Source organism: Urocitellus parryii, chromosome 1 (assembly GCF_045843805.1).
Source record: "Urocitellus parryii isolate mUroPar1 chromosome 1, mUroPar1.hap1, whole genome shotgun sequence".
Taxonomy (NCBI): domain Eukaryota; kingdom Metazoa; phylum Chordata; class Mammalia; order Rodentia; family Sciuridae; genus Urocitellus; species Urocitellus parryii.
This window is the reverse complement of record NC_135531.1, coordinates 227,571,551-227,587,605: the sequence shown is the minus strand read 5'-3', so window position 1 is coordinate 227,587,605 and position 16,055 is coordinate 227,571,551. Positions and strand designations below refer to the sequence as shown.

Here is a 16,055-nt window from a genome sequence, read left to right as displayed (position 1 = left end):
CCCATGTAACTGGGATTACCAGCATGTGTTCCTGCACTTGGCCTTACATTGTACTTTATATACATAGTACTAATGAACATTTTCCTTTGTCATTAGGGATTTCTCAAAATCACAATTTTTAATGGTTGTACCTTATTTTATAATTATCTTGATTATTTAATTATCCTGTTCTTTTAGGATATAAGGTGGCTTCCACATTATCACATTATTAGACATGTTGTTAAATCCTTAAGATAAATCATTTTTCCTGCAGATCACTCCAGTCCCTTCACTATTACATGGCTGCTTTATCATCTTTTAAGGGTATTTGCTCTCCCCGAATTCCTTAATGTTAGCTCCTCTTGGGTAAGGGCATAGTTATGTCAAGGTATAAAAAATTATTTCTGATTTATCAACTGAGGTCTCTTGAGATTTTCATATTCATATTCATCTCCACTTGGCATTTCCTTTTTTATGTCTGATAGGCATCTTAATATATCTAAATCAGAGCCCTTAATTCTTTTTGCCAATTTTTCTCTGCAGTAAATTTTCTCCACTTATCTAGTTGCTCAAGCCAACAATTTAGGGACCATCCCTAATTCCTTCTTCTTTTTCACATTGAAACCAACAACCTATCTTATTAGACATATTTCCAGAATATATCCTGAGTCTTATCCTTTTCTTTCTGTGTTCATTGTCACCACTTTAAGCCAAGTCATTGTAGTATTTTTTATTATTAATATTTGCGTTCTTTTTTGTGTAGTGCTAGGAATCAAGCCCAGAACCTCTAGAATGCACTGTACCACTGAGCTACTTCTCCAAACCCCTTTATTTCTCTCACAGGAGATGGGGGTCTCACTGTGTTGCCCAGCTGGCCTCAAACACATGATCCTCCTGCCTCAATCTCCCAAACTGCTGAACTACAAATTCATGCTTCCACCACTACGCTTAGCTAACTTCTTACTGAACTTCCTGCTTCCATCTCTAATTTATTTTCCATAGTATTTTGGGATTTGTAAAACAATACATTGGGGCTGGTTCTGGGGTGTAGCTCAGTGGTGGAGCACTTGCCTAGCATGTGTGAGGCACTGGGTTCAATCCTCAGCATCACATATAAATAAATGAATAAAATAAAAGTTCATCAACATGAAAAAATATTTTAAAAAATACTTTGGCGCTGTAAATATAGCTCAGTGGTAGAGCATTTGCTTCAGCATGCTGGATGCCTTGGGTTCAATACCCAGCACCAATAAATAAATAAATAAATAAATGAATAAATAAATAAAGCAGCTCCACTGCTGAAAAATACTTCAATACTTTGCCATTGTATTTATGATAATTGACACTCCTTAGCATAAGCCTTCTCTGATCTGAACTTGTCTATTCATTCATCCTCAACCTCTTGCCTCTGTTGTGTTCATCAAGTACTGTAAGCTTTTCCTGCCTTGAGATATTACTTGTGATATTACTTCCTTCTTCCTAGCATGCTTTCCTCCTTACTCTTTCAGTATAGTTCAGATATCATTTGGCAAAACAGCTTACCTTCTCTTATTCTATCTAAAATATCCAGCTCTACTTTAACCCTTAGATCTTCCACTATTTATTATGTTGCATTTATGATTCTGTTACACTTCACACTTGTTACAATCTAAATTATTTTGTTTGTTTTAGTTTATTATCTCTCTTTCCAGTCTTTGAGAACATGTTACAGGTTCTCAAACTTCTTGAGTAAATGAAGCTCCTTCTTCTATGTACCTTAGTAAGAATTCCACAGTAAGTGGCAGTGTATAGACCAACTTAGAGAACATACTGTACCCAGTTTTTATACCAATTAGTTAAGAGTTGTAAGACCCTAATCTCTTTGTTTGCTAATCTGTGAAACTGGGGAAAAGAATACCTTTAAGGCTCTGGCTGAGTCATAAATTATTTTTTCCTTTTAATACAGAAAGGTCTTACTCCAGTAATTATTTATTTTACATTCAAGATAGCAATATTGGCCTTTTGATATTGAGAAATTATGGCTATTAGAGGGGTAGCTACCTATTAGCAAACATTTGTGTTGCTTTAAAATATTTTTGAGCATTTCTCTTACTGAATTTTGGTTAATGATGACATAATCTCTCTCTACTGGTTTCCTGTCCATACAGTATAATGAGGGAGTATGATTAGGCAATTCCTTCTGGATTCTGTGTTCTGTGATTCCTGAAAATGGATTGTATTTGCATGTTTTATTGAAATTCTCATTAAATCATAGCCAAATTGTTCAGCCTAATTTTTTATAGTTTGATAGAAACACAGTTATTCTGGGAGAAAAAAAAAACAAGTTGTTAAAAATTAAATTATTGAGCACTGCATAGTGCTTCACAGCTGCCTCTACATTTTGCTTGTTTTGTGATGCTGGAATTTGAACTGAGGACCTCACGCATGCTAGACAAACACTATACCACTGAACTACATCCCAATCCCCTAAAATGTACTTTCAATTAATTTTATTATAAATTAATTTGATTTTGGGTGTTCAAGTATTATCTTGTGGATGCTTTTAGAAATATGTTTCATTCTGTTTAATAGGGTACACAAATTGATTTGCATTATAATTGACACCCTTTCTTTATCTCATTATTAAATAGGAAGTACCATTGGCACAAACAGCACAACCCACATCAGCTATTGTTCGTCCAGCATCATTACAGGTTCCCAATGTGCTGCTCACAAGTTCTGACTCCAGTGTAATTATTCAGCAGGCAGTACCTTCACCAACCTCAAGTACTGTAATCACCCAGGCACCATCCTCCAACAGGCCAATTGTGTAAGTGATTTGGCCAGTCATTGACTGTATTGTTAGATTTTTCTTAAGACATTTAGTTACTCAAATTGTGACCTTAGTGTTTGTGTGTATGTGTGTGTGTGTGTGAGAGAGAGAGAGAGAGAGATCTGCATATTTTTATTTCAGAAAACTTGATTTTTTTTACTGTAAATACTATTTATAGATTAGAAAATAAATATCTAAATCTTAGTTAAAAACAAATCATCATAGGATGTGAATTTAAAATGATCTCTTATTTTCATGCTGTTTCAAAAAAAAAGAAAAACATAAAATTACTACATCATCAGATAACATTTCTTTCAGTTCTTGCAAGTAGCTTCCAAGAGCTTTTTGATGAGAATTTTTCCCATTTTATAGAATAGAGATTGTCCCAAATGAATCTATAATCTTTTCCATTTTTTAACACTGTTGAATAGATTGTACATTTAAGATACAATTAAAACTAATTAAATTTTGCAGTTTGCTTTACAGTGATTAGAAAATTTATTTTTAAATAATTTTTAAGATTTTTAAATTAATAGGAATAAGAGTACTGTTGTTTTTTAAAGGGATGATTGTCATGGCTCTTTTTAAATTTCCCTTGTTTTGTGTTTTCTTAGCCCTGTACCAGGCCCATTTCCTCTTCTGTTACATCTCCCTAATGGACAAACCATGCCTGTTGCTATTCCTGCATCAATTACAAGTTCTAATGTGCATGTTCCAGCTGCAGTCCCAGTAAGTTGTAAAGTTAGACTAAGTCTTGTAGCAAACTGGTTTTTGTAAAGCAGTTATAAAATATATTTGGAACTGCTTCATTAGCTGAAACTAAACTTAACAAAATACTTATTAGTGGTGGGTAATATTTACTTATTGATATTTGTAGTAATAAAATATACTATTGTAGGCAAATGTAATTGGATAGAAAACAGTTTTTCTTCCCATTCAAATCTTGATTTCCTGCTTTTTTTTTAATACTAAGAACTCCACCCCTTGTTCAGTTCATTTCAATTTGCCTAGATTAGTAGAATTCAGATATTTCTGATTTCTGAAGGGTTTTTTTGTGTGTTTGTTTTTGGTTTTTTTAAACTGCAGATTGAACACAGGGCCTCATGCATACCAGGCAAGCATTCTACCAATGAAGCTATATCCTCAGCCCCAGAGTTCTAATTTTAAAGATACTAATACTAGAATGCTATCAAATAATTCTATGGCATTTCTATTTATTTATAAAAGTTCTTTATAAAGACCTCATAAAGGTTCTGTGAGCCTTTATGGTCCAATTAGTTTTACAGAATTTCTTTGATAGCCCAAGCATGTTAAAATCTAAATGTGCTGAAGTAGTAGTCTCCCAGTTTGTAATGAAAAGATCCAAGAGATTTTTTTGAAGGGCATGTTCAATATATAAATTTTTGGAAGACATGGACAAAAGAGTCAAATAACTATTTATGATATTTAATAGTTTAGTGAGAATTTAAAAACACATTGTGAAATGCTGTAACTTAGAAATAATGCTTTTTTCCTACTCACTTTCTGGGGGTGGGCAGTGGGTGGGGTACCAGGGACTGAACCCAAAGGTACATAACCACTGAACCACATCCATAATTCTTCCTTTTTATTTTTTGAGACAGGGTCTCGCTGAGTTGCTTATGCCCTGGCTAAATTACTGGGGCTGGCTTTGAACTTGTAGTCCTTCTGTCTGAGCCTCCTGATCTGATGGGATTACAAACATGTGCCATTACACTGTGCCCTACTCTCATGTTTAATATACAGTTTAATTCATACTTTCCAAATGTGTCAGCATTTCACATTTTCATCCTGAGAACCACTGTTTTAAATATCTAATAAAGTTTTCCAAGCACATCATTTTCATTTTCACCTAAATTATTTATAATAGTTTTTGAATCTGTAGTTTCCTGGAAATCTTATCAAAGCCTTAGATACTCATTTATATAATAAAAAAGTTTAGTTTTTAAATGGTGACATTTAGTAATGTTAACACTATATTTCTTTTTAAAATTATTTTTAAAAGCCAACTTATAATAACAGATACTTTGAATAGTTATACCCCCAGAAATATTGAGAGATTAATATTATGTTTATACTTTTTAAAATGCTTAATACTTTAATTCTTCCAAGTGATCTAAGTATCCAAAATCAGTATTGATTGGGATAATTTTAAGATAATAAGACTTCTTCAAAACAAAACTTTTGTTCAAAATGTATTATTGGAAAGACTTTTTGTAAAATACTCAAATATAAGTTCTTCCTTTTTGCTGAGGATATTTTTGAGATGGAAAACATTTTTGCCTTGTATTTGAGATTATATGGTTATCCTATTAATTGTATCTGTGATGACAGCAACTTAAAAATGAAAGAAGAGGTATACTTTATTTATATAGTACTAGTTAAAAACCAATGTGGTAAAATCTGTTCCAGATTATTTGAGAAGTTGTTAGAAGTAATCATCTTCTTTGTCATTATCCAATATATTGATACATCAAAGAAATCATATTTTAGAAAATTTTCATATACAAATATATATTTTAGAAAAGCAGAGTTCATTGCTGAAATTATTTTTTATGCCTATTGTCACTAGTTTTGACATTCTTTCAAATGCAAAATGAAAGTGACAGATTTGTGAGAAATTTTGCATTAATCACTTCCAATACTATGAGTTTTTATAAGAAACATTAAAGAAGTCATGAAAATTGAAGATTAGGGAAGCACATGTCTCAGAGAAACTGACAACTTTTGAGGGATATATCTGGATGTAAAGCAGGATTTGGTGTAGAGATATAATCAGCTAGAGATAAGTTTTATAATTTTGTGATTTTAATGTTTCAAATTGTAATAGCCATTATACAAATAAAAATACAAATCTCATTTTGAAAATATTCTATAGAAAATATTTTTCAATATCTTTTTTGCATAGCTTGTTCGACCAGTCACCATGGTGCCTAGTGTTCCAGGAATTCCAGGCCCTTCCTCCCCTCAACCAGTACAACAGTCAGAAGCAAAAATGGTGAGCAAAAATTTGTTTATTTTGTACATTTTTTTAAGCTTTGAATTAGTTTTTTCCATTAAAACCTGCTTCAAAGGTACAGTTTAGGTCCCATTTTAAAAAGTCATGGACTATATTACATTGTAGAAGAACCATAAATTTTGGCAAAGGAAAGCTTCTATTCGCGTAGTAATTGGTTAGTGGTACTTTAAAATAAATGGGTGAGTTGGGAATAAAGTTCTGGTTCTTGTCATTTGTAATTTGTCTGGTTTTGACTCTTTTAAACAAACTCTCCTCCTGGTGGAGACTAGGAGTATTACAGCTGAGACTATGTGTAATCATCTGAAGGCAGGGCTGAATGAGTGGTTTTAAACAGTATAAAAAAGAATTCTGAAATAGTATACAAGCTAGGAAACATTGTACATGATAAATAAAAGTATATCTTTTTCTATTGTGTTTCAGACATAGGAAATTAGTATTGTTTTTACTGGGGAATAAGATTAATCAAATTATGTAATGTGCATGTGCAAGTAAGGCATAATGAATTCCACTATTATATCTAATTAGAAAGCACCAGAAAGAAAGAGAAATTAGTATTGCTTAAAGGGATAAGATCTATATTTTAATTTTAATCCTAACTTTCCTATTCACTACCCTAAATCAAGCCAGTTTAACTTTTCTGAGGTCCACTTTTCATTGTCTTTAAAATAGAATTAAGACTTGATTTCTGGCGTTATTCAACCCAAATTGCCATAAACTTTTTAACTTTCTTTTAAAAGACATGAGATTTTTTTTTATTTTATAATTAGTGTAATTCTTCATTCTACAGTCTGAGACAATGCAGGACTAATTCTTCTTAACATCAATTTATTAGTGTATTCTTAGAAAATCAATAAATAAATAGTTATTAGATCCTTTTATTTGCTTCAGTTCTAGGCACCATATTAATGATACAATTGTGTAGACATAAAAAACATTACATGTTGCAAGGCTTACAGGTTTTTACAGCTATTCTCCGTTAGTGCAAATAATCAATCATATTTGCACATGATAACCTTTGTTTAAAAGTTAACACATCATTTGAACGAACGACAATTGGTTGAAAAAATGTAAACATTGACTGGTTATTGTGAAAGAACATAAAAACGTAGGGGGTAAAATTATTCACATCATAGAATGTTGGGTCAGAGCCTTTGGAAATATTAAGATGAACTTGATACCAGAAGAAATTCACTGGGGATATTTTTTATACTTGCTGTTTAAAATACTATATTAATGAAAAATTCAATTTAAGATTCCATGCAGTGAGAACTCTTCCATGGAAGTCAAAAAGATCCTGTTGTTGTAGACTGCGCCAAAAAATAGGCTTACACATTCAGTGGACTTTTTTTCCTACAGATTTATTCAAAAGGAAAACATCCAATTTAAAGAAGTTCTTTTGGCTACAAGTGTAGGCAATAGTTCTAGCATCTATTAAACCTAAGACTAACTAAATAACTTTTTCTCTTAGGTAACTAGAAAACTAAATTAAAAGAGTAAAAGTGTTTTGAACATTTAGGTGTGAAAAAAATACCAAAGCGATAACTTCTATCATTTTATATATAAAAAAACAATCATCACTTAAAATCCCAAAACTAGGCTGGGAGCAGTGGTGCATGCCTAAATCCCAGCAGTTTGGGAGGTTAAGACAGGAGGATCACAAGGTCAAAGCCAGTCTCAGCAATTTAGAAAATCACTAAGCAACTCTGTGAGACTCTGTCTCTAAATAAAATATAAAAAAGGGCTGGGAATGTGGCTCAGTGGTTAAGTAACCCTGAGTTCAATCCCCTATCCCCCCCACACACAAAAAACCCACAAAATAATCCAATTTAATTTCTTATTAGAATTTTGGTAATGTAAAATAGCCATATTTTCATGATTGCCTATTTTAATTGGGATAATAAATTAGATTTCCCTATTTTGTATTAAATAAAAAATATGGAAATTATTCTACTTCCTTTTTAAATTTTTTCTTATGGAAAATTTCAAAATATAAAAAGAAAATAGGATAATATAACAAACTTCCATGTATTCATCACCCAATTTAGTAACGTGACACTATCATTCTTATATCTGTACTTCCCATTTAACTATTTTTATTTCTGTCTCAATTCAAAATTTACATACACTGATTGAGTCAATTATACTTTTATGGTTTTAATAATTAAAGGCGTTCACAGAACCCACACCACATTATGATATAAAACATTGACATCTACCTAGAAAGTTTTTTGTTTCCCATCCCTATTAGTTCTCCTTCCAGCTGTTCTGCTGCTATAGTGACTGTAGTCCTAAAATTTCATATAAATGAAATTAATGTGTACTCTCTTATATCCAGCTCAGTGATTGTCTCTGAGATTTGTTCATGTTGTTGAGTATATCACAGTTTGCTTCTTTTTATTGCAGAATAGTATTCCATTGTGTGAATAAAACCACAATTTCTTTGTCCATTCTCCTATTAATGGCCACTTGGTTTCCAAGTGGTTAGCTGTTTTGAGTAAAGCTACTATGCGCATTCCTTTTGGTTTTACTTTAATTTAGTTTCATTTTGTTTGGATCAAACCCAGGGCTTCAGCATGCTAGTCAAGCCCTCTATCTACCCTGACCTACACCCCAAGCTCCCACTACTATGCACATTCTCCTACAATTCTTTGTGAACATAATTTTTATATTCTTGGAAAATACCTAATGAATAGAAATGCTGAGTCAGGGTAAATATATATTTAATTGTAAAAAAAAATTGTTTCTTTTACCAAGAGTTTATATTGCCTCCAGAAGTATATGGGAATTTCCTTTGTCTCCACAGTCTTGCTGACCTTTAGATTTCTCTTTTTAATTATAGACATTCTAGGAGTGTATAGCAGTTTCTGGTGGTTTGCATTTCCTTTTTGACCAAACTTTGTGAAGTCTTTTGCCCATTTTTTAATGGCTTTTCTTTTACTGTAGGAATTCTTTATATATATATTGGATTCAAGATTTTTGTTAGTTCTGTATGTGGGTGTATAACATGTACATATGGGTGTGTGTGTGTGTGTGTATGTGTGTGTACACGTATGCATGCACACACACACATAGATATATATTTATATTAGGAGGGGGTTGCAATTAGAATTATATCAGTGAATTTTTGGTTTTTTGTTTTGTATTAAATAAAAAATATGGAAATTATTCTACTTCCTTTTTAAATTTTTTCTTATGGAAAATTTCAAAATATAAAAAGAATTGATGCCATTGATAGTGACTTTTGTGCCCCAAACTGATTATTCAGGGACTACTTTTTAAAAACATGTTCACATTTATCAAAGTTACAAGTTTGAAAACTTAAGTTTCTTAAGTTTTCAAAGCAATTTACAAATACAAGTGTGTAATAATTGCTTCTAAAGGGTTTTAAATATAATGCATCTGAAATATGTTAAGCCACATTTGTAAAAATTTCTCAGTTAACAAACTTTCCTAAGTGTTTGATAACTCTTAAACTTGTAGATTTGATGAGGCTTGGTTTTCTTAGATATACCTATAGCATTTAGAAGCTTAGTTAAGATTATCTTACTACTGAAAACTAAAATTTACAGGTCTAAATCAATCTCCAAATTAAACATTTTTAATTAAAATACAAAGATAATCTGTTACTCAGTGTAGCAAATTATTTTAGCACTTTTAGAACAGAATTTACCAAAAAAGTGCAAATTGATTTCCAAGTTTAAAGTTAAAATGTCAGTGTCATGAATTTATTAGTAAGCTTCAGGAGATAAAAACAATTCTGTCCACCCATCTGAAGACTGTTGAAGTTAGGTTCATATCAGTGCACAGAAGTTTCTTGATGACCAAATTATTGATCACAGGACTAGATGTTTTCCTGCAACAAAGATAGAACTCCACATTCATTTTCTCCAAGTGGATGGTTCTGTTATGCCAGATTCGTGGGACCCAAATAGATCTCCAGGAGCCGAATCCGATGCAAGCACACAAGAGTCTTTTTTGCAAGCTCGAGGCTCGACTCACAACCGTTCTCGAAGTAGCGGTCCCAGGGAGTGAGTCCCGGTCCTTTGTTCAGTGAGATTTTATAGGTTTGGGGGGGATACTCTATGCGTCACAACATCACACAGCAAATCATTCCATACTGGGGGAAAGTCAAACAACAACTCTTAACATTGATTAGCACATTCACTGGCGGGAACAAGTTGGGTAGGGGTGATTGGTCAGTACAAGAGGAGGATTCCTTTGAACTGATTGGTTTAGGCCAAGAGGGGTGTTCGTGCTAAACTACATGGTTTCCCAACATGTTATCAACCACCATAAACTACTTGGGGGTCATTTGGCATTTCAGATATTTTCCCTGTCTCATGCTGATTGGAGGTTGCTAGGGGGTTTGCTATGGTTCTCACCTAGCCTGAGTCAGGGACAGGTGGCGTCACAGACCTCTCCTGTTATTTACAGACAAACAACTCAGCAGGGTGGGTATGTACTTAGGAGTGCTCTGTGGGTTTTTCCAAGTACAAGGGTCTCGGCCCCTTCCTTAGGACAGGCCTTGAGGTAGAAGCTGCTGTTATTTATTTATTTTTTAAAAATGGAGTCACATTAGTTTTTCAGTTCTTAGCTCATTCATATGTTAAATAATTCTGACTGCAGCCACCAGTAAAACCTATTTCTTTTACTATTTCAGTTGAATTTTGCTTTGTTGGTGTAGTGGTGGTAGTTTTCAACTCTTTGAAAACATGTAAACATCTTTTTTAAATTTTTCTTTTGTGGTACTAGGGATCAAATTCATGTGCATTCTACCACTAAACTACATCTGCAACTCTTAATTTTCTATTTTGAGACAGGATCTCACTAAGTTGATGAAACTGGCCTTGAACTGGCAATCCTACTACTTCAGCCTTCTGGTAGCTAGGATTACAAGTGGTACACTACCACACCTGGCTAAAAAAATCATTCTTTGGGGGTTCTACATCTCTCTCAAGAACTGTTTGATCTTTGGTCACAATATGTTAATGGCATGCTACATAGTTTAGTGTAGTAGTGATTCTGCTCATATGACCTATGGTTAAGAAAATAAGAGAAATGGCAAAATTGAAACAGTTAAGAATAAGAATGCAGCACACCACTGTTGAAGAGAAACTTAACTTTGTATCCTAAGAAAGCCAAGGATGCTTTTGTAATAACCTGATTTTCAGATGCCCAATGCTTAAGGAAAATTTATGTATGTGTCAGGTTTTGTCAACTACAAATAGGAAAATAAGGTCTTTCTTTTCTGTTGAAGTCTTCAAAGTAAACTTCAAAAGAAAAAAAATTTAACAACTTATTAGTCTTTGGAAAAGTAATGTGGTAAAAATGTGGGCTAAGCGGTCCACAAATACAAGATTATCTAGTACTTTTTAACACTATAGAAAATTTCCCAGGAGCTGCTATTTTTACAAAATTATAGCAGATATCATCAAATTTAGATTTAGGAGGTCTTTGGTTTTGGTTTTTTCATTAAACACATAAACAGTAGATATTTGCTGTCTGTGTTACTCTTAAAATAAGGAAACTTTCTTATGTAATATTTGTAGTAAAATACTGACTCTAGAAATAAGATGTTGATAATCTGGGAGTTTTGTTTAGGAATATTTAGTGAAGTATTTAAGTAGTAGCCTTCAGAATCATTCCTCGAAGACTTGTGACAAACTGAGAAATATCTTTGTACACAGTGGGTAGCCAGTAGGGTTTCTGCAGGGGGTTTCTACCAAGAACAGACATAGGGCATCTTGGCAAATGTTCAGAAACCTACATTAACTTAGATGGGCCCTGCATGGAACCTCATGTTCAGCAGAATTCCTCTGACCTGCCTCTGCATGCCAAGCTAATCAGCAAACACCTAATGAGCCCACACCAAAGAAACAGACCCTCTCCAAACCTACTTCATTTTCATATGTTCTCTAGGGGTGGGGAGACAAGACTTCACGAGGACTGATGATGCTGCAAAGACCACAATAATGATAATTAACTTGCTGAATTTAGAAGATTATGCTGTTAATTAGTTGAAAAATAAAGATAAGTAATAGAGCAGCAGATGGTAGGATAACACCCAGGAGAAGGAGGGTTATTACTCTGATGAGTTTTTGTGGCACATATGAAATATGTATCTGACTTTTTCATAAATTGTTTCTAGAGAACGTTATCTTTTTTTCTCTGAACTATGATAGTTTTTTTTTTTTCCTATCAGATTCTGACAGATTTGATACAGTTGATTTCAAGAGTGCAACATAAGCAGAGAACATAGAACTTGAATAACAAATTATTTTTATCATATCACCTATAAAAATGAGTGTATCAGATTGTTCATCACAATGAATGAAGGTATAAATATGCAGATGCACCATTCACCCTTTAATTAATTGGCACAGTCTATATCTCAAAGAAAAAAGCTCTTATTATAGGTGTTGAACTTGACATTGCTAAAAAGTAACTCAACTTCAAAACACTAATCTACTTCTTAGAAACATAATAATAAAAGACAGTTTTTTTTCGAACAGTATATGCCTTTCCCTTAAAATTATGCCTAGGATTTATTGTACATATTAGAGATTATAGATCACTTAAATCTTATTTAATTTCTTTGAGTGCTCATTCTTTATTTTCTGAACACTCAATCTTTATTTGCCTTTTTTTTTTTTTTTGGTACCAGGGCTTGAACTCAGGGGCACTCGGCCACCACATCCCCAGTCCTATTTTGTATTTTATTTAGAGATAGGGTCTAACTGAGTTGCTTAGCACCTCATCGTTGCTGAGGCTGGCTTTGAACTCGGGATCCTCCTATCTCGGCCTCCTGAGCTGCTGGGATTACAGGCATATTCCACCATGCCTAGCTTTTATTTGCTTATTAAATTTCTCTGGTGAGAGAAACTTTGATCTTAGTAATGGACTGAGCATATATCAATATAATTGATAACAAATATACTTAGATTACTTTTTTTTTCATTTGTAAAATTATTTAGTACACTGCCAACATTTTAAAAATGGGACACATCACATCCTTTACTGAAAGATTTGGATGCCCTGGCCCAGCATTCCAATGTGGCCATATGGGACCTGTGCTCTTCCATGGTTCACAGAGCATCTGTGTGTGAGACCAGGAGCAGTTGTCACTGGGTTAGATGGGAGGATATTATCTCCAACCTCCATAAGCCCTCAAACTTCCAAATTCTGCAGAGATAATAATGGTTTCTCTGTCATTCCAACTGGGGTTACAAGGTCTGGAAGAACGAATGACATTCCACCTTTATTGGAGGACAGCCTGCACTGTGAGTTTTAAATAATGATGCCTTGCCCTGCCCCAGGGCCAGCGGGCTCAAACATCTCCAGCTGTAGGGCATATTCAGTGACCTGTTTGGCCAGTTCTGGGGAGGGGATGGTGGTGTCTTCTGGCTTCTGCTGGCTGGCAAAACTGTAGTAGTTGTTGGGGCCCAATACCAACCCTCACTTTTAGCTTAGTCCATCATCTTCTTGGGTGTCTTGAAGAAGAGGTTCTGGGTGGCCTCAGTGATAAGGATTTTCTCAGCCTTCTCAATACGTCTTGCCATCTTGTCACTGATAGTGTCCAGCAGAATGTTGTTGAAAAAGTGTAGCTTTCAGCAGGGATGTTGCCTTTGACCAGGAATATCTTGTTATAGCTGCCCTCTATCAGATACAGCTCAAGGGACATAGGGTGCTTGATGTAGACATTGGTCTAAATACCCTTGGCAGGTAGGTGCTAGAATACTTAATATTAGGGCAAAGCTCTATTTTGGCAAAGTGTTTGTTAATAATGTGTTAAGTGAACTGGGGGTGGGGGTGGTCAACAGATAGAATTTTAGATTTTACCTCTGCTACTAACTTTATGATTTTGAGCAGTTAACTTCAATTTTTGAGAAGTTTCTTAATATGGAAGATGATGATTATATTCTGAATTCCATTATCTCAGCTAGCTCCAAAATTCTATTGTAAAATAAATGTCCACTGTATTTGTATTTGCTTTCATTAATTCTTTTAAAACCAAGATATTTGACCTTCTTTAAAATACTCCTAACATATATAAAGGTAAATTATAGGTATCCTTATATGAATTATAAAAATTTATATGAATATTTAGTGCCTGCTTTCTTCACCTAACATTCTAAGTTTTTAGCACACATATATATACACACACATTATATGTGTATATATATATATATATAGACATATATATATAATGTGCACATTATATATATATATATAGATAGATAGATAGATAGTTTTAAAAAAATTAATCAGCAGTTGAGCAGTGTTAATTAACCCTTAAAATCTCTTTCTTATATTTTATACCCACTGGCACACTTTCCAAGTCAGACCCATTGTAATCAATGTAACAGCATGGAGCAAACATTAGTGCTTCCTCACTGGATGAGTGCTATATACCCTAGGGCAGTCAAGGGAGGATAATGAATGAATACTGATGCTGCTTTTAAGTGCTCTGTAAGGTTGTAACTTGCCCTACTAAAGATTATTCAAGAGAGTGATGTTTATGTACTTCAGACTCCCCTATGTGCAGTTACTGTATTTCATTAATTCTAAGAGTTAAGCTCTTCACTATAAAACTTTAAATGCTCTTCAATTCTATAATGTTTTCTACCTAAGGACTTAAAAATGTTTTACCAACACATAATTTACCAAGCCTCACAGCTCTATTTTGTAGTATATTTTTGCACATATTATATCCAGAAACAAAAACTCCAATTTAGCACTATAAATTGGGTACTATTTGTTATATTTTGATCTCTAACATTCTGTTTATTGAAGGTATAAATATGCAGACCAACCATCTCCTCAGACTCTCCTCCTTTGTTCTGTTTATGTAATCTATACTCTTTTCTAACTTTTATCTTTCTTTCACTTCTTTTCGATCAGTTTCCTAAATATTCCTGTCTTTTTCCAGCCAGCTACCAGTTAGGTCACTCATCTGTTTCCATTTTTTATGTATCTACTTCAACATTATTCTCAGTCATTAGTGTCCTTATTTCCTTTGTCCTAACGACAAATTGTTTCTGATTTCTTAAAAAAAAAAAAAAAAAAGAAGGCATTTGGGCTGGGATTGTGACTCAGCGGTAGAGCGCTCACCTAGCACAGGCACGACCCGGATTCGATTCTCAGCACCACATAAAAATAAAGGCATTGTGTTGTGTTCATCTATAAAAATATATTCATATTCTCATTCTCTCTCTCTCTGTCTCTCTCTCTCTCAAAAAAAAATGTTAGGATATAGAGGAAAGAAGGAATTAGGAATTTTGTCTGTATTCTTAAATATAATATATTGCAGTATATGGTATTGGTTTGTTTGTTTTGGTACTAGAGATTGAACCCAGGGTCTCATGCATGCTAGGCAAATGATCTGTCACAGAGCTACATTTCCAGCCTTTTAAAAATTTTTATTTTGAGACAAGATCTTGCTGAATTGCCCAGAATGGCCTCGAACCTAGAATCCTTCTACCTTAACCCTCTGCATCACTGGGATTACAGCCACCACACCTGGCTCAATAACTATTCTTGAAGAAATAAAGAAGCTAACATTTTAGAAATCCTTTTATGAATCAGATAATTGTGGGTATTATATTTAATTTTTGTTTAACTCCTCCAATGGAGTTATTCCCAGTTTCACAGATAAGAAAATTGAGACTCAAAAGATTAATTTATTCAAAATTATGGATAGTTTGAATTAAAGTTCTATATGTACAGGATCTTCTCATCTGAAAAGACATTATAATACATTGTGTGTGCAATCAGTGAAGATAGTAGGACTTTACAGATATTGTGATTTTTATAGTTCGTAGAGAAAGTCTGTTAGAAAAGGAGAAAATAGGTCTGATCCTGGGTGACATGGCTTAGCAGTTGTATAAGGCTTGTCTTTCTCAATCCTTTATGGTTGTCTTTTGAAAGCCATGCTGTCTCAGATTATCTTTCTTGTTCTTTCCCTGTGTTTTCTGACAGTACCAAGTATAATATATGTAACATAGTGCCATAGAAAAATTGCACACTTTGAAGCTGAAGAGATTTTGTATTCAAAACCAGGATTTGAACTAGTTTAATAGCTTGAGAGAATGATCACCAGATTCCTAATCTATAAAACAGGGATACTATTCATTTAAAAACGTATTTAAAAACTATTGATAACTCAGATGAATCTCAAGTGCATTATGCCAAAGGAAAAAAGTCAGATTCAAAAGACTAGACACTGTC

General features: G+C 33.6%; 1 protein-coding gene across 1 annotated transcript in view; it reads left to right on the top strand.

Moving 5' to 3' along the window:
- The window catches only part of Atf2 (activating transcription factor 2), a 96,851-nt gene that overhangs the window by 58,246 nt on the left and 22,550 nt on the right, over positions 1–16,055 (top strand). Inside the window, 3 exon segments of the mRNA XM_077802862.1 lie at positions 2,610–2,788; positions 3,406–3,520; positions 5,718–5,807. Coding sequence (XP_077658988.1) covers positions 2,610–2,788; positions 3,406–3,520; positions 5,718–5,807 — 384 coding nt within the window.